The 24000-nt window shown below is 38.5% G+C and overlaps 5 protein-coding genes across 6 annotated transcripts in view; all 5 read right to left on the bottom strand.

Annotated features, from left to right (window-relative positions):
• Nucleotides 1-986: 986 nt before the first annotated feature.
• On the bottom strand, nt 987-6089 carry LOC129102762 (kynurenine--oxoglutarate transaminase 1-like). The gene is made up of 12 exons (XM_054613031.1): nt 6022-6089; nt 4421-4568; nt 4103-4252; nt 3880-3966; nt 3650-3775; nt 3432-3552; nt 3276-3352; nt 3117-3206; nt 1821-2003; nt 1344-1421; nt 1152-1238; nt 987-1046 (listed from the first exon to the last, which is right to left on the bottom strand). Exons 1-12 carry the CDS (start codon nt 6072-6074, stop codon nt 987-989), a joined length of 1260 nt encoding a protein of 419 aa, XP_054469006.1. The 5' UTR covers nt 6075-6089.
• Nucleotides 6090-7096: 1007 nt separating this feature from the next.
• Nucleotides 7097-11308, bottom strand: LOC129102317 (kynurenine--oxoglutarate transaminase 1-like). Of its 2 annotated transcripts, none has more exons than XM_054612406.1 (13): nt 11067-11251; nt 10935-10993; nt 10146-10293; nt 9875-10024; nt 9136-9222; nt 8906-9031; nt 8688-8808; nt 8532-8608; nt 8362-8451; nt 7908-8094; nt 7703-7779; nt 7473-7559; nt 7097-7382 (listed from the first exon to the last, which is right to left on the bottom strand). In XM_054612406.1, the coding sequence occupies exons 1-13, from the start codon at nt 11136-11138 to the stop codon at nt 7323-7325; spliced, it is 1341 nt and encodes a 446-aa protein (XP_054468381.1). In that variant the 5' UTR covers nt 11139-11251; the 3' UTR covers nt 7097-7322. The 2 variants fall into 2 exon arrangements, with proteins under 2 accessions (XP_054468381.1, XP_054468382.1); XM_054612407.1 differs by having other exon boundaries at nt 7116-7382; nt 11226-11308.
• An 816-nt stretch (nt 11309-12124) lies between these two features.
• LOC129102316 (kynurenine--oxoglutarate transaminase 1-like) lies at nt 12125-16972 on the bottom strand. The gene is made up of 13 exons (XM_054612405.1): nt 16911-16972; nt 16624-16676; nt 15515-15662; nt 15244-15393; nt 14912-14998; nt 14666-14791; nt 14448-14568; nt 14292-14368; nt 13654-13743; nt 12917-13103; nt 12717-12793; nt 12402-12488; nt 12125-12311 (listed from the first exon to the last, which is right to left on the bottom strand). The coding sequence occupies exons 2-13, from the start codon at nt 16668-16670 to the stop codon at nt 12252-12254; spliced, it is 1257 nt and encodes a 418-aa protein (XP_054468380.1). The 5' UTR covers nt 16671-16676; nt 16911-16972; the 3' UTR covers nt 12125-12251.
• Nucleotides 16973-19113: 2141 nt separating this feature from the next.
• LOC129102761 (surfeit locus protein 6 homolog) lies at nt 19114-19969 on the bottom strand (the record flags this gene model as incomplete). Its single annotated transcript, XM_054613030.1, has 1 exon — nt 19114-19969. A coding segment is annotated over one exon (699 nt), but the record flags the coding sequence as incomplete, so codon positions are not given.
• A 1842-nt stretch (nt 19970-21811) lies between these two features.
• surf6 (surfeit 6) overlaps nt 21812-24000 on the bottom strand; it is a 3941-nt gene continuing 1752 nt past the window's right edge. The window contains exons 2-4 of the mRNA XM_054612501.1: nt 23548-23766; nt 23378-23448; nt 21812-22700 (exon numbers count right to left, since the gene is read on the bottom strand). Of these exons, the coding sequence (XP_054468476.1) occupies nt 22011-22700; nt 23378-23448; nt 23548-23766 (980 nt within the window). The 3' untranslated portion in view covers nt 21812-22010. The remainder of the gene's footprint in view (nt 22701-23377; nt 23449-23547; nt 23767-24000) is intronic.

The raw sequence follows: 24000 nt of genomic DNA, 5'->3' as shown, positions 1-24000 counted from the left end.
TGAATAGTTTTATCGTTTACTTCTATTAGGACTCCAGAATATACGTTTCAACTGAAGGAAATAAAAAATTAAATAAGAGGGTGATAATAATAATAATAATAATAATAATAATAATAATAATAATAATAATAATAATAATAATAATAATAATAATAATAATATTGTGAATATTATGAATATTATGAATATTATTATGAATAACATTAATAATAATAAAAAGAAAAGAATAAACATAAAAATAAAAACTTCTTCTTCTTCTTCTTCTTCTTAGTAGTAGTAGTAGTAGTAGTGAACCTTGCATAATATTATTCAAACATTTTGATCTCTGTGTCCTCATTTGACCTGGCGCGGTTATCTTCTAAAACTAAAATTAACGCTATGTATCACAAAAAACTCTACTTCCTAAGCAACCTCACTTACATTTGCTCATTTTTCAAATATCAACACCACTAGCCTATTTAAACCCTGATTTTTGAATAGACATTTTTTTTTACCCCAAGGAATGAAACATTTTTTTTATTAAATTTAAATGTTCTTTCGATTGTTTAGCAAAATAAACTTTTTGTGTAAAGGGCCCTGGCTTCAAGAGCAACGTTTTCTACTCTTCATATGGACACTAGAAGTCTGTTGGGTTCATATTCCTTTATGTGACAAACTAATTTTGCCAATAAGGCTAGGGGACAAAGAAAGGTATTAAACCGAAGATGTGGATTTATTGAAAGCTTTATTCAACCTTTTGGATACTTGGATTTCTGCAGTTACTGAGAAATAATAATAATAATAATAATAATAATACATTTTATTTATAATGCACTTTATATTCAAGAATCTCAAAGTGCTACAGAGAAAAAAATAACAAAAAACTATTAAAAGGGGGAACCTCAAAGAAAGTTTAGCTAAATGCTCTTTTAAAGAGATGGGTTTTGAGGTTCCGTTTAAAAAGAGCTGTAGTCTGTGGAGCCCTCAGGTGGTCTTGAATGCATGCTTTAATGTCTTTGACTTAATTTTCTCAAGATGTCCTGGGCTGCATCCAGAGTGGAGTCCTCCTTTTAGACAAAAAAAGGTAAGTTTGAGTGACTGAAATATGTTCTGACAAAGACAAACACAATGGAAATAGAAGAAGACTTGAATCCAATTAAGATTTTGCTGACCTTGATGAAACAAAATCGGATATATTTGTCAAAGTCCTTTTTGTGCTCTGGGTTGTAGAATACAGAGACAGGGATTGTTGCTAAACCCTGTGGAAAAAAAGACAAACAAGTTGAGAAATACATTTAAATATATCAGATATCATCAAACCTTTTTTGATTAAATGCAGTTTTTATGACATTTTTATTGATTACCTTCTCTTTAGTTAGCCATTTGACAAATCTGAAGTCATGGGGTTCATCCTCAGTGCTCATGGAGTCATTGAAGTCCACCTCTGTCAAAAAAAGAAAGTTAAAGTTATATTAGTCATAGATACACAAAATACACAAATAAACCAGAGGCGCTTTGATTTATTTAGTCACCATAACCTGATCAGTTTTGTGTGGTGCAAGATGCTCTGATGTGTAATTGTCTGCAGCTACTAAACAGTTTGTATTAAATTATTTTTACATAGTTTTTATTGTACTGTTGCCTGTCATGTTAAATTTGTTTAAAGGGTAACATAGCAGGCAGCAAAAAAAGTGACAAATGCGTTCCATTCAGATGTGTTTTTTTATGGTCTAGTCTTTGAATTAACCTGTATGAAAATTCAACATTTTGAATCGATGTGATAACATTTTGATCTGTTCTGCATTTAACGCCACTGTTCCATACTAATGAAACTCACTGACAGAGGAGATGTCTGTGATCATAAAATAGCCTCCCTCTGGCATGATGGGCTGCAAACCCACACTCTGCAGACATGAGGCCAGCTTGTCTCTCTTCTGGTGCAACATCGCAGGCAGCTGCTGGAAGTAGCTCTCTGGAGTCCCAAACAGCTCGTATTCTCTCTCAAATCCACGAGCTACTGCCTCCTGTGGAGGAAATGAATACATGCAGATATGACAATTATGATATATGCACATTTGTCAAAAAAAACAACCTCTGCCAATTTCTAGACAATCAATATACAATATTCTGTATCTGTTCATTCAACATTGAACAAAAACAAAATCATGCTGACATGCAACCTGTATAAAATATTCCATCCAACAGATAAATCAATGTAATATTGGCTGATATGAACTTATTCAGGGCTGCAGGGTGGTGTAGTGGTTAGCACTGTCGCCTCACAGCAAGAGGGGCCTGGGTTCAATTCCCGGGCTGGACAACCTTCTGTGTGGAGTTTGCATGTTCTCCCTGTGTCAGCGTGGGTTCTCTCCGGGTTCTCCGGCTTCCTCCCACAGTCCAAAGACATGCAGCTAAGGTTAATTGAAGACTCTAAATTGCCTGTGGATGTGAGTGTGAGTGGTTGTCTGTCTATATATGTCTGCCCTGTGATAGGCTGGCGACCTGTCCAGGGTGTACCCTGCCTTCGCCCATTGACAGCTGAGATCGGCTCCAGCACCCCGCGACCCTTAACTGGATAAGCGGTTATGGAAGATGGATGGATGGATGAACTTATTCAATATATATGAGTATTTGTGTAAGTGTTGGCCAAAAAGTAACAAAACGTTTCAGCCAAGAGGTGCCAAACAAGATTTAATATAACTGAATGTGCAGTTTGACCAATAGCAGTGCAATTGAATTAAATGGAAATGCTACTAATGATTTGTGCAAAATTTCTATTTTAATACAGTTAAGCATGATACATAGTATCTTGGCAAATTATAGATTTTGACTAGAGTTAAAAGAAAAGTTAGATGAACTCTGTTTTTTTGTGCAATGTGTGTTGGTAACAACGGATCAATCAATGTGGCTCGACAAGGTTTAAAAAATAAATTTGTCATAATTTAAGGACATGTTTTTATTTTCTAGAAGAAGAGCTTAACAGACTTTAAACATATGTATATTGCATTTATGATACAAAACAGCAGGGAGAATATTTGGTTTCAAGAATCAAGACTGAAAGCTGAAGAAACTTAGAACTAATAAAGTAATATTTTATTGCAACAACGTTTATAATGTTCAAGGGATTGTTTGTTTACCTGAGCAGCGGTTGCACAAACAAAAATAGACATCTGATGTACCGCTTTGAGACGTTTGACGATTTGCCCAGAGCTAATAGCCCAGCCAACCTGAAAAAAACAAACACACAGCATCATAACAAGCTGAAGTAAACCAAATAATGTGACTTATCGCATTACCTTCCAGCCAGTAGCACTGAAGGTCTTTCCTGCACTTCCAATGGTGATGGTTCGTTCCCACATGCCAGGAAGGCTGGCTGTCAACACATTAACATAATGAATATAATGCAGCTTCACACTTTGTGTGCATTCTGTTGAACTCGGGCTCAATCTCACCCATCTTCACATGCTTGTTTCCATCATAAGTCAGCCACTCGTACACCTCATCACTGATGCACAGCACATCATGTTTGATACACAGATCAGCGATCATTTGGAGCTCTTCTCTCTTGAAAACCTGTAATGGACATAAATGTGTGACAGGTGTTTACATACAAGAACACATTTTATTCAGCTTCCTTTAAAAAGAGACACTACTCTGGTAAATGTCTTACCTTGCCCAGTGGGTTGTTGGGAGTGTTGATAATGATGGCTTTTGTGCGTGGAGTGAATTTACTGGCCAGCTCCTCAGGAGAAAGAACCCAGTCTCCACTTGACAGGACGGTGCTTCCTTCAACTTTCTTAAATTTAACAAAAGAAAATAACAGTTGATTTGAACTATTTTAGGGACACGTACACACTCTGCAATTATTTATATAATTATAAATAGGTGTAAACTTCTCACCGGCCTCAGAGGTATATAAATGGCCTTTCCTCCGGCCATCTTCACCATCGGCTGGTAGCAGTCAAAGAACGGCTCAACAATTATGACCTGAAAGAGAAGATAATCCAGTTATAATCAATGTGTTAATATTGTGTTATAGAGTATTAATATGTACATGATTTGTTTAAGTTTGTAAAAACAGTTGAATAAATGACTTATACTTGACTTGGGTTGATTTTCATACCTCATCCCCTTCATCAATCAGAGCTTGAAATGTACAGAAGAGAACCTGATAAGCTCCAACTGTGACCAGCACGTCTTCAAAAGGATCAATCTCATGTCCCACTATCCTGCCGAAGAATTTAGCCAGAATTTTTACAAGAGGAGGATGGCCCTGAGGAAAGAAATTAAAAACTTTCAAAACTTGAAATCAAACTTAAAATGAAACACAGAATACAGGAATTCCCGAGGAAAAAAGCAGCATGGTATCTCTCAGTGCTTCTCTTTCATTTCTAGAGTTTGAAACTGTGACCAAGTGTGTCTCACAGAGTACTCCACTTACAAAAGGTCGGGTATACTGGTGCATTTGGTGTCCTCCACTCACAGCTTTACAAAAAGCCTCTTGGGCAAATTCTGGAGGGGAGAAGTCAGGAAATCCCTGTCCAAGATTCACTGCTTTGTAGTCTGCAGCCAGTTGTGTGAATTGAAGCCTGTTGGTGCAAAACAGATCAGACACTACAGTGCTGTTCCCTAAATTATCAGTTAGAATTAAATAAACACAGTTATATGACTACAAATGATATCTTATGATTGTCATATTATGTTCCCCTGTCTTTTGAGCTACCGGTACCCCTGCAACCATTTCATCAAAACAGAATATTAAACCAGTACGTACACACAAGTGAGCAATAAAATAAATATATTGAAATTATAAATGCTTTAGAATGTTTTATTTGTGTAGGAATCACGTTTTAAATCTATTTTTTTTGCGCAAAATGTCAAGGAACTCTCAATGTGAATAAAAAGTATTAGTTCAGTCAGATTACAAAAAAATTAAAATAATAACTATGTAGTTCCTATCTGGAATTGCAAATATTTTTGGCTTCACTTGCCCAGGTTTTGAGATCCACATCATTTGTTTTTGATTGTGACATGATTGTCTGGAATAAAAGCACATTTGTAAGAACGCCATTTGTCGCTGTGCAAGTGTCAAATCTCTGCATCGATACCCACTTTATTAATATTCCTTATTGAATTATGAGGAATTCTCAAATTAGCGGTCAGACTCTTGATTATTCTCTTCATCTATCATATATCTGATACACTACAAATGTCTCCAAAAGTGTTGTTTCTCTTCTGGGGTTATTATTTTTTTAAGTGAAGTCAAGCCTTAAAATGACATTATAGCATATATCTATAAAGATTAGCAGTATAAGAAAAGTAAAAAAAAAATAAACAACTGTTTAACGAGAAGCAGATCAGCAGTAATGTTTCCTGCCTTTTGAGCCCCCGTGCTCCTGTCATTTCATCAAATCTAAGTAAAGACTAATAAACATGATAAACAAAAAGTAAATATATGCTGTAAACATGGGCTGATTATGAAACAATGGGCCCCTGATATGCAAAATGCCCCACCACCTCTCTGCTCCATGGGAGCAAGACACATAGTTTACATTCATCCAGCCTCTTTTTGTTGTTGTTTTGTGTCTCTTATAAACATGAAACATGCTCAATTATCATTTACACAATCAAATCTAATCTGCTATCTTATTTGTTTTGGGCACGGATATTAACGCTGCATTTGAACGAATGCAAAAAAAAAAGCAGATTTTTGATTTTGAATAAATTTATAAACATAAAAAAAAGTAAGAAATTAGAAATCCAGGGTTCATGTTGCCATTAGAGAGCATTGTTTTGGACATATGAGCAGGAAGATGGTCGGATTTTTAGACTCTGCAACTTTGCAAGGAGAGGAGGAAAACTTCCACCTGACAGGCTCAATTTGGCGTACTACCAAACCCTTTTCTCATTCTGGATGATTGAAACAGCTAATTCTCCACAACAAGGAGCAGTTTGCTGAAAGGCTGTTTGAACTTTACCGGTGTCTATAAAACTCTCGCACAGCTCAGGTGTCAAAAGCCCACCAGTGTCGTTATCACTCACCACACATTTGTGTCCACACACTCCGTACGGTGTGCAGGAAGTAGTTTTGACATGATGATGTCAGACCTCTGGAGCTTGTCAGACCTCTGGAGCTTGTCTTGTCAGACCTCTGGAGCTCGTCCAGAAAGCTGCAGCACGTCTGGTGTTCAATCGCCCCAAGTTCTCCCACACAACTTCCCTTCTCCGTTCTCTACACTGGCTCCCTGTAAGAGCTCGCATCCAGTTTAATACTCTGGTGCTAGCCTACAGGGCAGTGAAAGGAACGGCTCCTTCCTATCTCCAGGCCATGCATGGCCAAGCCCTACACCCCCGCCCGCCCACTTCGCTCTGCTCCCTGAGGCCGATCCACCCTGTGTGCTCACCTGTTGATTGTTTCTAACAGAACGCTGAGAATCTTCAGTGAAAACTTCCTGCAACATGAAGTCGCCTCGACACCTCCTTCCACTGATCTTGCAACCTTTTGTACCTTTATATGACAGCACTGTTGTTTCCCTTCAATAACACCTTATTGAGCAAAATGTTGAGTCCCTGACATCTGTAAAAAAAAGAACCCACAATGTGCAAAAGACAGTAATAATGTAGCAATAGAAAACATTTGTATTTGGTGGTTAATTTCCTTCAACATCTTTATCTTTAATCCTACAGAAGATGATTTTAATTTAAATTTTAAAGTAGATAATACACTTAGAAACACCATCAGTACAATACTGACTACATAAACAAGTTATATACGCCGAGCTCAGGTTGGCTGCCAACTCACATCTTAAATTATATTCAAGAAAAGATTGTATTTTAATCAAAGTAGACATACCTGGAGTCAAACACCTTTAAAATAACTCTTGCTTACCGTTTGGTTGGTACAGTGTGATAAAAACATTAAGACAGTTGCTGCAATGTCTTTAAGTCTCAAAATGAGCTGCAAATATGACTGTTATTGACTGTGTATCTGAATTGCTATTAGGTTGATGTTGATCTGTTTCATACTGTTTATATGGACACCCAAATATTGTATTATCCACTTTACAAGGCATGACCCTCTAAAGCTACAACAGAAGATAAACACTAAAACAGTGTAGATTCATTAATATCTTTATTACAATTTTCTGCTTAAAATTATTGCACATGAAGTTTAAAAGGATTTGTTCTTGTATTATTATATGGAGAACACTGGACGACATTGCCTGTTAGTACAGGCCATAAAGACTCACAGAAACACTGAAAATGGCTCATTTCAACTGAGGAGGCTTAAAAAGCCAGGTAAAATGTGGATGGACGGGTAATTGTTCTTGGAGTGGATGATTTTACTGGGTCTGACCCCACTTTCTTAAGATGTCCACTGCTGCATTCAGGGTCGAGTCCTCCTGTTAGAAAAAGAGAAAGAGTGTGAGTCAAAGAGCGATGCAGGAGAAGGTTGAGATTGAATTCAATTTAGTTAATTACGTTGAATTTACCTTGATGAAGCAGAATCTTATGTATTTGTCAAACTCCGTGCTGTGCTCTGGACTGTAGAATGCAGAGACGGGGATTGTTGCTAAACCCTGTAGAAACAGAAATGATGTATTAAAAAGTAAGAAAAATTTGAGGCACAACTTTGTAAATACACCAATCATACACCATTACTCTGTATTACTCTGTCCTAAATAAAATCCAATAAAGTGTTGAGTGAATGATTAATATTTACCTTCTCCTTCGTTAGCCACTTAACAAATCTGAAGTCATAGGGTTCATCCTTAGTGCTCTGGTCATTCAGGTCCACCTCTGTCAAAAAACGAACAATCATTAGACAACACAAATAAAAAGATTAAACTGGAAGCTTTCAGATTGAATAAACTAAAAACATTTTTATTTTAAGCTAAGATGGATTTGGGTGTTTGTTCTTCACTCACTGACAGACGAGATGTCTGAAATCATAAAATAGCCTCCCTCTGGCATGATGGGCTGCAAACCCACACTCTGCAGACATGAGGCCAGCTTCTCTCTCTTCTGGTGCAACATCGCAGGCAGCTGCTGGAAGTAGCTCTCTGGAGTCCCAAACAGCTCGTATTCTCTCTCAAATCCACGAGCTACTGCCTCCTGTTGAAGGCGAGAGTGGCTTATGTTGAAATGACAATTGTAACATATGTAGATTTGATACAGCAGAAGAATAAATATCAACATTTTCTGAACATTACCATGTGGCAAGAAAGTTTCTGGTCAAGTTGCTCGAAAATCAATTAAATTAAACTGTTGAGATCATATTTCTTGTTCTTCTTCATCTTCTAAACCCTTGTTTCTTTCTTAAAGTGTCTGTTGGTAAGTTGAAATGTAGAAAACATCTAAAATCGGGTTTTATGTATTTACCTGAGCGGCTGTAGGACAATGGTAAACACAGTTCTGATGGATGATTTTCATGTGTTGAATGTTACGCCCAGAGCTGATGACCCAGCCAACCTGAAAAGAAAAAAACAGGTCATAATAACAATGTGTAGTAAAGATGAATACATGACTTAAATACTCAGTTTGTGCATTACCTTCCAGCCAGTAGCACTGAAGGTCTTTCCTGCACTTCCAATGGTGATGGTTCGTTCCCACATGCCAGGAAGGCTGGCTGTCAACACATTAACATAATGAATATAATGCAGCTTCACACTTTGTGTGCATTCTGTTGAACTCGGGCTCTATCTCACCTATCTTCACATGCTTGTTTCCATCATAAGTCAGCCACTCGTACACCTCATCACTGATGCACAGCACATCATGTTTGATACACAGATCAGCGATCATTTGGAGCTCTTCTCTCTTGAAAACCTGTAATGGACATAAATGTGTGACAGGTGTTTACATACAAGAACACATTTTATTCAGCTTCCTTTAAAAAGAGACACTACTCTGGTAAATGTCTTACCTTGCCCAGTGGGTTGTTGGGAGTGTTGATAACGATGGCTTTTGTGCGTGGAGTGAATTTACTGGCCAGCTCCTCAGGAGAAAGAACCCAGTCTCCACTTGACAGGACGGTGCTTCCTTCAACTTTCTTAAATTTAACAAAAGAAAATAACAGTTGATTTGAACTATTTTAGGGACACGTACACACTCTGCAATTATTTATATAATTATAAATAGGTGTAAACTTCTCACCGGCCTCAGAGGTATATAAACGGCCTTTCCTCCGGCCATCTTCACCATCGGCTGGTAGCAGTCAAAGAACGGCTCAACAATTATGACCTGAAAGACAAATTTAAGACTGTTAGTTCTTTTACGAAATTGGGTAACTGAAACCACAATATGTGGTCCTTTTTTTTTTAACATATTGCTATGCTGAAGTTAAAGCTACTACAAGGAACTTTTATTTTGTGCTCGTTATGGTGGTCCCTTTGGACAAAAGTGGTAGTGTGTTTCCGAGCCCCAGAATCCCTTCAGAAAACCCCTCATTTTACTGCATCAGGGTCTGACAGTCTGCTCCCCGTAGTCCTGGTTCCGTCTTTTCTGTGCCTCCCTTTCCTCCAGCAAGAATTAAGAATAACTATGAAGAAATAGCCAATTCTCTCACTGATGGCCTCGTTTACTGATGTAACTCATTAAGAGGCATCAGTATTAAATTGAGGTTGTTTCATAGCCAGTTATAAGTTCCTCACAGTAACTTAAAAAAACAAAACAGTTGGCTATTCGCATAGGTTTCTGTTATCTCTTACTATATTTTCAACCTGTGCTCAGCACCATGAGGGGGAGTTTTTTATCACAGAGTAAACTCCACACACACACACACACACACACACAAATACTATATTCCAAACCTATGTAGCAAGTGTTTGCTGTATGTTCCTAATTATTGCTGCACTGTACAACATTTTGACTTAACTTGGGTTGATTTTCATACCTCATCCCCTTCATCAATCAGAGCTTGAAATGTACAGAAGAGAGCCTGATAAGCTCCAACTGTGACCAGCACGTCTTCAAAAGGATCAATCTCATGTCCCACGATCCTGCCAAAGAATTTAGCCAGAATTTTTACAAGAGGAGGATGGCCCTGAGGACAGAAAGGATACGTAAACATTAAGTGACTGTAACTGTTTGTTCTGCAGCTTAAGCAAATTTTTGTGACATTCACAGAAAGATAAAGTTTTCTCCAAGTGTGTCTCTCCACTTACAAAAGCCCGAGTATACTGGTGCATTTGGTATCCTCCACTCACAGCTTTACAAAAAGCCTCTTGGACAAATTCTGGAGGGGAGAAGTCAGGAAATCCCTGTCCAAGATTCACTGCTTTGTAGTCTGCAGCCAGTTGTGTGAATTCAATCCTGTTGGTGCAAAACAGATCAGACACTACAGTGCTGTTCCCTAAATTATCAGTTAGAATTAAATAAACACAGTTATATGACTACAAATGATATCCTATGATTGTCATATTATGTTCCCTTCCTTTTGAGCTACCGGTACCCCTGCAACCATTTCATCAAAACAGAATATTAAACCAGTACGTACACACAAGTGAGCAATACAATAAATATATTGAAATTATAAATGCTTTAGAATGTTTTATTTGTGTAGAAATCAGAGTTTAAACCTATTTTTTTTTTTTTTTTGCGCAAAATGTTAAGGAACTCTCAATGTGAATAAAAAGTATTAGTTCAGCCAGATTACAAAAAACTATGTAGTTTAAAGAAATATCTATCTGGAATTGCAAATATTTTTGGCTTCACTTGCCCAGGTTTTGAGATTTCCATCTCTGATTTCTGCAATTACTCAAGTAAGAAAATACTAATATTAACCAATATGCAATAAATATGATTAATTTGCAAAGCATCCACATCATTGGTTTTTCATTTTCCCTTGCATGTTGTTGCACTAATGCTGCATTGAAGGACACATGTGCACTCATTTAGAAATGCATATGAAAAAGGACTGTCCCCCAATCAGACAGTCAGATATCATTACTTACCAAACGTTTTTACAGACACTGACAGTTCTGCGTGCTTGAAGTTGTCGTGACATGATTGTCTGGAATAAAAGCACATTTGTAAGAACGCCATTTGTCGCTGTGCAAGTGTCAAATCTCTGCATCGATACCCACTTTATTAATATTCCTTATTGAATTATGAGGAATTCTCAAATTAGCGGTCAGACTCTTGATTATTCTCTTCATCTATCATATATCTGATACACTACAAATGTCTCCAAAAGTGTTGTTTCTCTTCTGGGGTTATTGTTTTTTTGAAGTGAAGTTCCTTACAAGCGATCCTGAGAAGATCTCGTGCTTGATACTTCCCCTTCAAGTAGCTCCTTAAGCTTTCATTTATACTTCCGGTATGGGCGGAGCGTGAGGTAAGCTGGTAGTTACCCGGATGTAACTCCAGTTCTATGATGGATGTAACGAGAGCACTGGGTACAGAGACAGAGGTGTTGATGGAGCCCCTTTACAAGTGTAATGGAAAATTATATTAGTGTAAATTGGAAGTATATAGTGTAAAGGTTTTGAATGAAATGTACTATGATGTGAAGATTTTACTCTAAAGGTTTTGAATGAAATGTACTATGATGTGAAGATTTTACTCTAAAGGTTTTGAATGAAATGTACTATGATGTGTACTCTAAAGGTCGAGACCTTGGTCCTTCCTCCCCACCTGAGACTCGTATCCACCTTTTGATCTTCTTCCTCTCCTTTGTTTTTCTACCTTTTCTTTGATATTCATGCACCCCTTTTGTTCTTCATACCCCCCCTCCATCACATTACATTACATTACAGTACAGTCATTTAGCAGACGCTTTTACAATCAGTAGTATATTAGCGACTTACAATCAGCAGTATATTACAGTCAAACACCTTTACATTTACACTTATTAACCATATTGGTCAGTGAAGTGTGATGGAGTTAATTTATAGTGATGAACACATTAAGACAGTTGCTGCAATGCTTTGAAGTCTCAAATTTAGCTGGAAATACTCCTTTTATTGACTCTAAATCTTAATTGCTGTTATGTGTCTGTTTCATACTGTTTACGTGGACAACCAGATACTGTAATACACACTTTACAAGGCATGAGCCTCTGAAGCTACAACAGAGAGCGCTGAAAAAGAACGTGTGGATTCATTAAAAGCTTTATTATTTATTCATTTTTTAGTTTTCGGCATAAAATAATCACACAGGAACATTAAAAAGGATTTTTTTGTAAAGCCTGAGTTTTTACACAATGTTTATTATTATACAGACTTTACATATAAAGACTGGGCGGGCAATGCTTCTTGTAGTGGCAGATTTTACTGTGTCTGACTCAACTTTTTTAAGATGTCGTCTGCTGCATTCAGGGTGGAGTCCTCCTGTTAGACAAAGAGAGTGAGTGTTAGTCAAAGAGCGAGGCAGGAGAAGGTTGAGATCGAATTCATTTCAGTTAATGACTTTGAATTTACCTTGACGAAGCAGAATCTAATGTATTTGTCAAACTTTGTGCTGTGCTCTGGACTGTAGAATAAAGAGACGGGCATTGTTGCTAAACCCTGTAGAAACAGAAATGATGTATTAAAAAGTAAGAAAAATTTGAGGCACAACATTGTAAATACACCAATCATACACCAAACCTAAATGTTGCATAAAAACACCTATCAGATCACTTTTTATTTCCGTAAAACAAACTGCAACACATGTGCTACTGCTAAAAAAAAAAAATGTATTACTCTGTCCTAAATAAAATCCAATAAAGTGTTGAGTGAATGATTAATATTTACCTTCTCCTTAGTTAGCCACTTAACAAATTTGAAGTCATAGGGTTCATCCTTAGTGTTCTGGTCATTTAGGTCCACCTCTGTCAAAAACAAACATTAATTTAAGATTAAACACAAATAAAAAGATTAAACTAGAAAAACACATTTTTAAAAGTTGTTTTATTTTAAGCTTAGACGGATTCAAGTGTTTGTTCTTCACTCACTGACAGAGGAGATGTCTGCGATTATAAAATAGCCTCCCTCTGGCACGATGGGCTGCAAACCCACACTCTGCAGACATGAGGCCAGCTTGTCTCTCTTCTGGTGCAACATCGCAGGCAGCTGCTGGAAGTAGCTCTCTGGAGTCCCAAACAGCTCGTATTCTCTCTCAAATCCACGAGCTACTGCCTCCTGTTGAAATGTAAAATTGTGCCATGTGTAGATTTGTAACACTAATAAAAACTTTTCTGGTTCAACTTAAAAACTTAGGTTCAACGGCTGCCTTAAAGTTTCAATATAAGTCAAATTGGATTTACCAATTGTTTCAACTCATTATTTTGAGTTCACTTTAGCTTCAGTACTTGTTAATTCAACTTTGCAATGCAAGTTCAAAATATAGATAACTTGTTATAAAGCTTTCTGTTCACTAGTCACAATAAGTGGTTTCAAATCACTTATTTTAGCTAAAAGGAAATCTTGACATAACTTTCCTAGTTGACATTACCTAAAAGTATGTGTTGTTTTAACTTATAAATTACATTTATAACAAAACAACTGTTCTTGAAGCAGAAATATAATTTATTCTCTTGCATGAAAAGATTTTATTTTACATACAAAGATGAGAGGCTGTGTTGACCGTTTTAGTATATAAAGAAAAGAAAAAGGAGCACCATTTTTAACAGGTACACCAAACAGAATAAAGGCTAAATGTCTCTAAAAAACTCAAGTTTTAGGTGTTTACCTGAGCGGTTGTAGGACATTGGTAAACACAGTCATCATGGGTGATTTTCAGGTTGTTAATGTGATGAACAGAACCGATGACCCAGCCAACCTGTAAAGAAAAAAAGGTCATCATAACAATGTGTAGTGAGGGAAGCCCTTAATGGACAAGATTCAAACATTGTTATAAATATCTTGAGCTCACTAGTTAATTATGTCTGATTTCTAGAGGTAAAGAGATAATAAATTGTTATCAATAGAAAACAAAATGTTGTTTGCTTTGTATGATACCAAAAGTTTGAGAGGGAAATGTCCTCATTCTTTGATCCTTGTGTTGCCGGAAAAAATGAAAAAATGAATAACCTGACTACATACAGACACAAAAGCAAATTACTATTTACCCTGAAAAAAGCTCTATTTCTGAGTACTTGAGGTGCAATTAAGAAAAACATCTTAAAAAAATTCCTGACAATATTTGATATATTTGACTTTAGGACATCTCTGATTAACTTTTTATCTCGAGATAGCAATGCTTGTTTTCTTGAGATAAGGATATAACCAACTTGGGAACTCGAGATTGTTTTGTGACTTATGTCTGTTTAGGGCTTTAATATGTGGTAAAGATGAATACATGACTTAAATACTCAGTTTGTGCATTACCTTCCAGCCAGTAGCACTGAAGGTCTTTCCTGCACTTCCAATGGTGATGGTTCGTTCCCACATGCCAGGAAGGCTGGCTGTCAACACATTAACATAATGAATATAATGCAGCTTCACACTTTGTGTGCATTCTGTTGAACTCGGGCTCAATCTCACCCATCTTCACATGCTTGATTCCATCATAAGTCAGCCACTCGTACACCTCATCACTGATGCACAGCACATCATGTTTGATACACAGATCAGCGATCATTTGGAGCTCTTCTCTCTTGAAAACCTGTAATGGACATAAATGTGTGACAGGTGTTTACATACAAGAACACATTTTATTCAGCTTCCTTTAAAAAGAGACACTACTCTGGTAAATGTCTTACCTTGCCCAGTGGGTTGTTGGGAGTGTTGATAACGATGGCTTTTGTGCGTGGAGTGAATTTACTGGCCAGCTCCTCAGGAGAAAGAACCCAGTCTCCACTTGACAGGACGGTGCTTCCTTCAACTTTCTTAAATTTAACAAAAGAAAATAACAGACTATGTGTACTATGTTAAGGACATTTACACAAAGAAGAAATTGTTGAAAGATGCTCTGGAAAGATTTTTGTAAATAGGTGTAAACTTCTCACCGGCCTCAGAGGTATATAAACGGCCTTTCCTCCGGCCATCTTCAACATCGGCTGGTAGCAGTCAAAGAACGGCTCAACAATTATGACCTGAAAGAGAAATTTCTGTCAGTTTGTTTTTCAAAGGTTATTGACCAAAGAATTGGGTAACTGAAACTGTGCTTCAGTTAAAATGCAAAACATGTTGCTTATAGCATTAGTTGTTTTTTCAGCTCTTATTTTCTTGAACACACACACAAATACAACCTACCTACATGTTTGAAGTGTTTGCTGTACGTTCCTAATTATTGCTGCACTGTACAACATTTTGACTTAACTTGGGTTGATTTTCATACCTCATCCCCTTCATCAATCAGAGCTTGAAATGCACAGTAGAGAGCCTGATAAGCTCCAACTGTGACCAGCACGTCTTCAAAAGGATCAATCTCATGTCCCACTATCCTGCCGAAGAATTTAGCCAGAATTTTTACAAGACGAGGATGGCCCTGAGGACAGAAAGGATACGTAAACATTAAGTGACTGTAACTGTTTGTTTTGCAACTTAAGCAAATTTTTGTGACATTCACAGAAAGATAAAGTTTTCTCCAAGTGTGTCTCTCCACTTACAAAAGCCCGAGTATACTGGTGCATTTGGTGTCCTCCACTCACAGCTTTACAAAAAGCTTCTTTGACAAATTCTGGAGGGGAGAAGTCAGGAAATCCCTGTCCAAGATTCACTGCTTTGTAGTCTGCAGCCAGTTGTGTGAATTGAATCCTGTTGGTGCAAAACAGATCAGACACTACAGTGCTGTTCCCTAAATGACCAGTTAGAATTAAATAAACACAGTTATATGACTACAAATGATATCCTATGATTGTCATATTATGTTCCCTTCCTTTTGAGCTACCGGTACCCCTGCAACCATTTCATCAAAAAAGAATATGAGACAATTACGTACACACAAGTGAGTAAGAAAATATAAATATATTACAATTTTAAATTCTTTAGAATGAAGTATTTGTGTAGAAATCAATGTTTGAATCTAAATTCAAATGTTAATGTTAAGAACTCTCAATGATGCAAAACAAACAAACAAATAAAAAATGTTGCATCAAGACATATCTATCTAGACTTACAGATATTTTTGGCTTCACTTGCCCAGGTTTGGAGATATCCATCTTTGATATCATCAATGGCTCGAGTAAGAAAATACTAAAAATTAAGCAATATGCAATATTTTTGCATTGCATGTTTTTTATTGCTCATTTTTTTTTACTATGTCTCTTGTTTGCTCTATCCTCTATGCTGCTGTAATCCTGTAAATTTCCCCGCTGCGGGACTAATAAAGCATTATCTTATCTTATATATGATTGTTTTGCAAAGCATCAAAAGAAAGTTATTGCTTTTCAATTTCATAATCAAAATAACAGACTATTTTACATAATGATGGTACCAGTTTCTAGGTGATATGACATCAAATTACAACATTTATAAAAGCTGATTAGTTGTTTTTACACAGATCTTTTCTCATTTTCTCTTGTCTGTGGTGGCACTAAGGCTAAATTCAAGGATGCATCAGCATTTAAATAGGTATGTTAAATTAACTGTCCACCAATCAGACAGTGACAAGGTTAACACTGACAATCTAAGCAGATACTTGCAACATTAAAGGCAAAAGTAAAACCTGCATGTATACACTTTAAATACGTGCTGTTGGGTCAATGGAATCACTTACCAAACGTGTCTACTGCTAGTTCGGCGTGGTTGAAGTTCTCCTGACATGATTGCCTGAAAAAAAGACATTATTTGTATCGCTGCAGCTGTACATACTTTATTAATGTTTCTAGTTTTTTTTTTTTTTTTTTTTTTTTTACTATTTGCGGTCAAACTGCCGATTATTCCCTTCATCTCTATCATATACCTGATACAGTAGAAATGTTTTTAAATGTGTGTGTTTTTTTTTTTTTTTGTGGCTATTTCTTTTTTAAGTAAACTGAGACTGAGAAGTAAAAACTGTCCTACCTCCTCTTAAGCAGCTCCTAATGCGAGGCGCGTTCGAGAGGAAATGCGCGCCGCCCGGAGAGTGCACGAGATCAGATGGCAGCAGCAGGGGAGGACCTTTATAGTCAGCCTCAGAAAACTTTTTTTTTTTTTTTTTTTTTTTTTTTTACTTTGAAAAAAACTTTTTTAAATAACGACTATGGCCACCGGAGAAAAAAAAATAAAAATATATATATATATATATATATAAAAAAAGAAGAAAATTGGTAAAAGGAAAACTTTTCTTACCACTGGTGTCTGAAGACCCAAAATGATGTTCGAAGTTGGAAGTGGGGGGGTATACACACGTGGACAAAATTGTTGGAACCCTTCCGTTAAAGAAAGAAAAACCCACAATGGTCACTGAAATAACTTGAAACTGACAAAAGTAATAATAAATAAAAATTTACTGAAAATGAACTAATGAAAATCAGACATTGCTTTTGAATTGTGTTTCAACAGAATCATTTTAAAAAAACAAACTAATGAAAATGGCCTGGACAAAAATGATGGTACCCTTAACTTAATATTTTGTTGAACAAGCTTTTGAGGCAATCACTGCAATCAAGCGATTTCTGTAACTCTCAATGAGACTTCTGCACCTGTCAACAGGTATTTTGGCCCACTCCTCATGAGCAAACTGCTCCAGCTGTCTCAGGTTTGAAGGGTGCCTTCTCCAGACTGCATGTTTCAGCTCCTTCCACAGATGTTCAATAGGATTTAGATCAGGGCTCATAGAAGGCCACTTCAGAATAGTCCAATGTTTTGCTCTTAGCCATTCTTGGGTGTTTTTAGCTGTGTGTTTTGGGTCATTATCCTGTTGGAGGACCCATGACCTGCGACTGAGACCAAGCTTTCTGACACTGGGCAGCACATTTCGCTCCAGAATGCCTTGATAGTCTTGAGATTTCATTGTACCCTGCACAGATTCAAGACACCCTGTGCCAGATGTAGCAAAGCAGCCCCAGAACATAACCGAGCCTCCTCCATGTTTCACAGTAGATACAGTGTTCTTTTCTTTGTATGCTTCATTTTTGCGTCTGTGAACATAGAGCTGATGTGACTTGCCAAAAAGCTCCAGTTTTGTCTCATCTGTCCAAATGACATTCTCCCAGAAGCTTTGTGGCTTGTCAACATGCATTTTGTCAAATTCCAGTCTCGCTTTTTTATGATTTGCTTTCAACAGTGGTGTCCTCCTCGGTCGTCTTCCATGAAGTCCACTTTGGCTCAAACAGCGACGGATGGTGCGATCTGACACTGATGGACCTTGACCTTGGAGTTCACCTCTAATCTGTTTGGAAGTTGTTCTGGGCTCTTTGGTTACCATTCGTATTTTCCGTCTCTTCATTTTGTCATCAATTTTCCTCTTGCGGCCACGTCCAGGGAGGTTGGCTACAGTCCCGTGGACCTTAAACTTCTGAATAATATGTGAAACTGTAGTCACAGGAACATCAAGCTGCTTGGAGATGGTCTTATAGCCTTTACTTTTAACATGCTTGTCTATAATTTTCTTTCTAATCTCCTGAGACAACTCTCTCCTTAGCTTTCTGTGGTCCATGTTCAGTGTGGTACAAACCATGTTACCAAACAGCACAGTGACTACTTTTCACCCTTTAAACAGGCAGACTGACTGATTACAAGTTTGAAGACACCTGTGATGCTAATTAGAGGACACACCTTAGTTTAACATGTCCTTATGGTCTAATTATTTTCAATCTTTTCTAGGGGTACCATCATTTTTGTCCAGGCCATTTTCATTAGTTTGTTTTTTAAAATGATTCTGTTGAACCACAATTCAAAAGCAATGTCTGATTTTTATTAGTTAATTTTCAATATTTTTTTTATTTATTATTACTTTAGTCAGTTTCAAGTTATTTCAGTGACCATTGTGGGTTTTTCTTTCTTTAACGGAAGGGTACCAACAATTTTGTCCACGTGTGTATATAGTTATTCTTAATGTTTGGATGTTTTGAATGCATGGATTCTGTGCGAAAACAGAAATGAAATCATGCAGGTTCACCAAAACCTTTTGCTTCATATTTAGATTGAGAATATTTTAATAGTATCAGTCTTCTCAATGTCGTGCTACTCCCTTAATCGTCACATGCAATTTGGTAAAACAAATAATTTCAATAATAGGAGTCCTCATTCATGTTCATCATAAAGATCACATTTTATTGACCATTACACACATATTACTCCTCGACAGGGTATAAAGGTACAATTCGTGCAGCTGCGCTTTCATATCATGTAAATAAATCATACTGCCATAAAAGGAGATTTACTTTAAACATTGCCTATGTTTTTGTGTCGTAAAAGGCAACATGACACACAGTCCTCCTCTACAGTGTCGCTTTTTTCAAGTCCTCGGGCAGCACTCTGCCTCTCTTCCTCGCCCTGTCCTTCTTCTTCTCGGCCTTGGCATGCTGGCTTCTCTGGAGGTTCTTGCGTCTCTTGTCCTGGCGATGCTGCATCTTCTCTATGACGTTCTCGCTCCGCTCGCTCCACTGCTTCTTCCTCTGATCGCGCCTCTTCTCCTTCTTCTTCAGCGAGGAGCGCAGCATGTTCTCGTCGTCTTTGATGTGGAGGCCCTCCGCCTTGTAGAGCACGTTGGTCCACTTCATCTTCTCCTCCATCTCGCGGGCCTTCCCCTCGTCCTTCTCCCTCAGCTCTTCTAGCTTTGCTTTGCGAGCCTCAACGCGAGTGAGCAGCTGCTTGTAGTTCTTCCCCGTCAGTGGTGTCAGCTGGCCCTTCATGCTCAGCTTCTTGTTCTTCTTTCTCTGCATTTTGTCTAAATATCCCTCTTCCACCGTCTCCACCTTGTTGAAGACGATGGCGGTTTCGTTTCTTTTGCTCACGACCGGGGCACGCACTTCTTCCTTTTTAATCTCCGGCTGCGCCTCTTGGGCACTTTCTTCGGCCGCTTTCTTCAAGCGGAACTCTTTCCTCTTCCTCTTCTTGCGCTCCCGTTCCATCTTTCTTTTTGCTCGCTTTGCCTGGACGGCCTCTGATGCCGAATCCTTTGGGGCTCCCTGATAACAGATATGTGCAACGTGTTAGTCTAACAGCAATTAACCGTAACCTCGTTTAACTACTGCACAGTATGTGATGAGGGTCTTTTTCTGTTTTGCAGTTCCACAACATGAATATACAGTGGGTACGGAAAGTATTCAGACCCCTTTAAATTTTTCACCATTTGCTTCATTGCAGCCATTTGCTAAAATCGAAAAAGTTCATTTTTTTTCGCATTAATGTACACTCAGCAACCCATCTTGACAGAAAAAAACAGAAATGTAGAAATTTTTGCAAATTTATTAAAAAAGAAAAACTGAAATATCACATGGTCATAAGTATTCAGACCCTTTGCTCAGTATTGAGTAGAAGCACCCTTTTGAGCTAGTACAGCCATGAGTCTTCTTGGGAATGATGCAACAAGTTTCTCACACCTGGATTTGGGGATCCTCTGCCATTCTTCCTTGCAGATCCTCTCCAGTTCTGTCAGGTTGGATGGTGAACGTTGGTGGACAGCCATTTTCAGGTCTCTCCAGAGATGCTCAATTGGGTTTAGGTCAGGGCTCTGGCTGGGCCAGTCAAGAATGGTCACAGACTTGTTCCGAAGCCACTCCTTTGTTATTTTAGCTGTGTGCTTCGGGTCATTGTTTTGTTGGAAGGTGAACCTTCGGCCCAGTCTGAGGTCCTGAGCACTCTGGAGGAGGTTTTCTTCCAGGATATCTCTGTACTTGGCCGCATTCATCTTTCCTTCAATTGCAACCAGTCGTCCTGTCCCTGCAGCTGAAAAACACCCCCATAGCATGATGCTGCCACCACCATGTTTCACTGTTGGGATTGTATTGGGCAGGTGATGAGCAGTGCCTGGTTTTCTCCACACATACCGCTTAGAATTAACGCCAAAAAGTTCAATCTTGGTCTCATCAGACCAGAGAATCTTATTTCTCATAGTTTGGGAGTCCTCCATGTGTTCTTTGGCAAACTCTATGCGGGCTTTCATATGTCTTGCACTGAGGAGAGGCTTCCGTCGGGCCACTCTGCCATAAAGCCCCGACTGGTGGAGGGCTGCAGTGATAGTTGACTTTGTGGAACTTTCTCCCATCTCCCTACTGCATCTCTGGAGCTCAGCCACAGTGATCTTTGGGTTCTTCTTTACCTCTCTCACCACGATTGCTCAGTTTGGCTGGACGGCCAGGTCTAGGAAGAGTTCTGGTCATCCCATACTTCTTCCATTTAAGGATTATGGAGGCCACTGTGCTCTTAGGAACCTTGAGTGCTGCAGAAATTCTTTTGTAACCTTGGCCAGATCTGTGCCTTGCCACAATTCTGTCTCTGAGCTCCTTGGGCAGTTCCTTCGACCTCATGATTCTCATTTGTTCTGACATGCACTGTGAGCTGTAAGGTCTTATATAGACAGGTGTGTGCCTTTCCTAATCAAGTCCAATCAGTTTAATTAAACACAGCTGGACTCCAATGAAGGAGTAGAACCATCTCAAGGAGGATCAGAAGAAATGGACAGCATGTGAGTTAAATATGAGTGTCACAGCAAAGGGTCTGAATACTTATGACCATGTGATATTTCAGTTTTTCTTTTTTAATAAATTTGCAAAGATTTCTACATTTCTGTTTTTTTCTGTCAAGATGGGTTGCTGAGTGTACATTAATGTGAAAAAAAATGAACTTTTTCGATTTTAGCAAATGGCTGCAATGAAACAAAGGGTGAAAAATTTAAAGGGGTCTGAATACTTTCCGTACCCACTGTAGATTGAGAATATTTTAATAGTATCAGTCTTCTCAATGTCGTGCTACTCCCTTAATCGTCACATGAAATTTGGTAAAACAAATAATTTCAAAAATAGGAGTCCTCATTCATGTTCATCATAAAGATCACATTTTATTGACCATTACACACACATATTACTCCTCGACAGGGTATAAAGGTACAATTCGTGCAGCTGCGCTTTCATATCAATGTAAATAAATCATACTGCCATAAAAGGAGATTTACTTTAAACATTAAAACATTGCCTATGTTTTTGTGTCGTAAAAGGCAACATAACACACAGTCCTCCTCTACAGTGTCGCTTTTTTCAAGTCCTCGGGCAGCACTCTGCCTCTCTTCCTCGCCCTGTCCTTCTTCTTCTCGGCCTTGGCATGCTGGCTTCTCTGGAGGTTCTTGCGTCTCTTGTCCTGGCGATGCTGCATCTTCTCTATGACGTTCTCGCTCCGCTCGCTCCACTGCTTCTTCCTCTGATCGCGCCTCTTCTCCTTCTTCTTCAGCGAGGAGCGCAGCATGTTCTCGTCGTCTTTGATGTGGAGGCCCTCCGCCTTGTAGAGCACGTTGGTCCACTTCATCTTCTCCTCCATCTCGCGGGCCTTCCCCTCGTCCTTCTCCCTCAGCTCTTCTAGCTTTGCTTTGCGAGCCTCAACGCGAGTGAGCAGCTGCTTGTAGTTCTTCCCCGTCAGTGGTGTCAGCTGGCCCTTCATGCTCAGCTTCTTGTTCTTCTTTCTCTGCATTTTGTCTAAATATCCCTCTTCCACCGTCTCCACCTTGTTGAAGACGATGGCGGTTTCGTTTCTTTTGCTCACGACCGGGGCACGCACTTCTTCCTTTTTAATCTCCGGCTGCGCCTCTTGGGCACTTTCTTCGGCCGCTTTCTTCAAGCGGAACTCTTTCCTCTTCCTCTTCTTGCGCTCCCGTTCCATCTTTCTTTTTGCTCGCTTTGCCTGGACGGCCTCTGATGCCGAATCCTTTGGGGCTCCCTGATAACAGATATGTGCAACGTGTTAGTCTAACAGCAATTAACCGTAACCTCGTTTAACTACTGCACAGTATGTGATGAGGGTCTTTTTCTGTTTTGCAGTTCCACAACATGAATATACCATGTTATGGACTCTGGCCAGATTAAGTGCATTACAGGACATATTTCTTCTTTAACTACAACGGTATTATCGAGTACTCATACCAGGACTTGGTATCAGCATGTGCTCAAATGCGAGTACTTGTACTTCATCTGAGAAGTAGTGCTATTGGTGCACTCCTAAAAATAATAATAATAGTCCAAAATTATGCAACATGTTGCAAATAACTATTAAATAAATGCTTCTGGCCATTCAACTAAAAAAGCCAAACATGAAAGTTGCGCTCCAGTTATGTCGTGTAGACTAAATTTCTCTCAGCACTTTCAACTTTAACCGACGTACACTGTCATTTCCTCAAGACGTGATTAGCATCCGTTTGTATTAAGATGTGTACTAAAAGTAAACATTCAGTAACTATGTGTAAGTGTTTAAGTAAATACTGACTTGCTTTGTGGTTTTAACAACATGGTTACAGGCTGATTTGACCGTCTCCGCCCAATTCAAACAACGTTGGGTACATTGTCACTAACGGAGAGCATTATTAAACCTTATCTGCATCATCTTTAAATACTGCATACCTGCCCTCTGGACTCTTCGATCTTCTCATGAAGTCTCTTGCGGAGTACATCTACTGTGGAGAAGTTGGACTCTACAAAAAATACATTAAAAAAGGCATTAAAAAGTGACTGTAGGAACCATTTTTAATAACAATGAGGAACAGACTGAGTAATGGATACACTTACTGTACCTTTAGGTGTCTGAGTTGTAGATGCATTTATGCTCTGAGTCGTGGACCCGTTCAGTTTTGCTGTGGCTGGGCCTTTCTGTGCTGCAGTGGAGGGTGAAGGCTTTTGTTGGGATTTAGGAGTAGGTGTCTTCTCATTAGTGCCGTTTTCTTTCAAATGTTTCTTCTTACACTTTTTCTTCTTCTTCGGGGGACCAGTGTCACTTTTAACCTTGAAATAAGCTACACACACACACACACACACACACACAGATAAACAAATGTATTAATGATCACATATATATTAACATTTAAAGGCCAATATTTAACCGCCAAACATTTGCACGTGGGATTAGAGGGAACACCCTAGGAACTTAAAAGAACTCAGAGATCTTATTGACTCATTGTCTAAGGGTAAAAAAAGCCAAAGGCAGTTAATATCTTTGGCTGAACTTTTCTTGAGGTGACCGGTGACAA

Source organism: Anoplopoma fimbria, chromosome 14 (assembly GCF_027596085.1).
Source record: "Anoplopoma fimbria isolate UVic2021 breed Golden Eagle Sablefish chromosome 14, Afim_UVic_2022, whole genome shotgun sequence".
Lineage (NCBI taxonomy): Eukaryota > Metazoa > Chordata > Actinopteri > Perciformes > Anoplopomatidae > Anoplopoma > Anoplopoma fimbria.
Note: the sequence above shows the minus strand (reverse complement) of the source record. Positions and strands in the feature narration are given on the sequence as shown.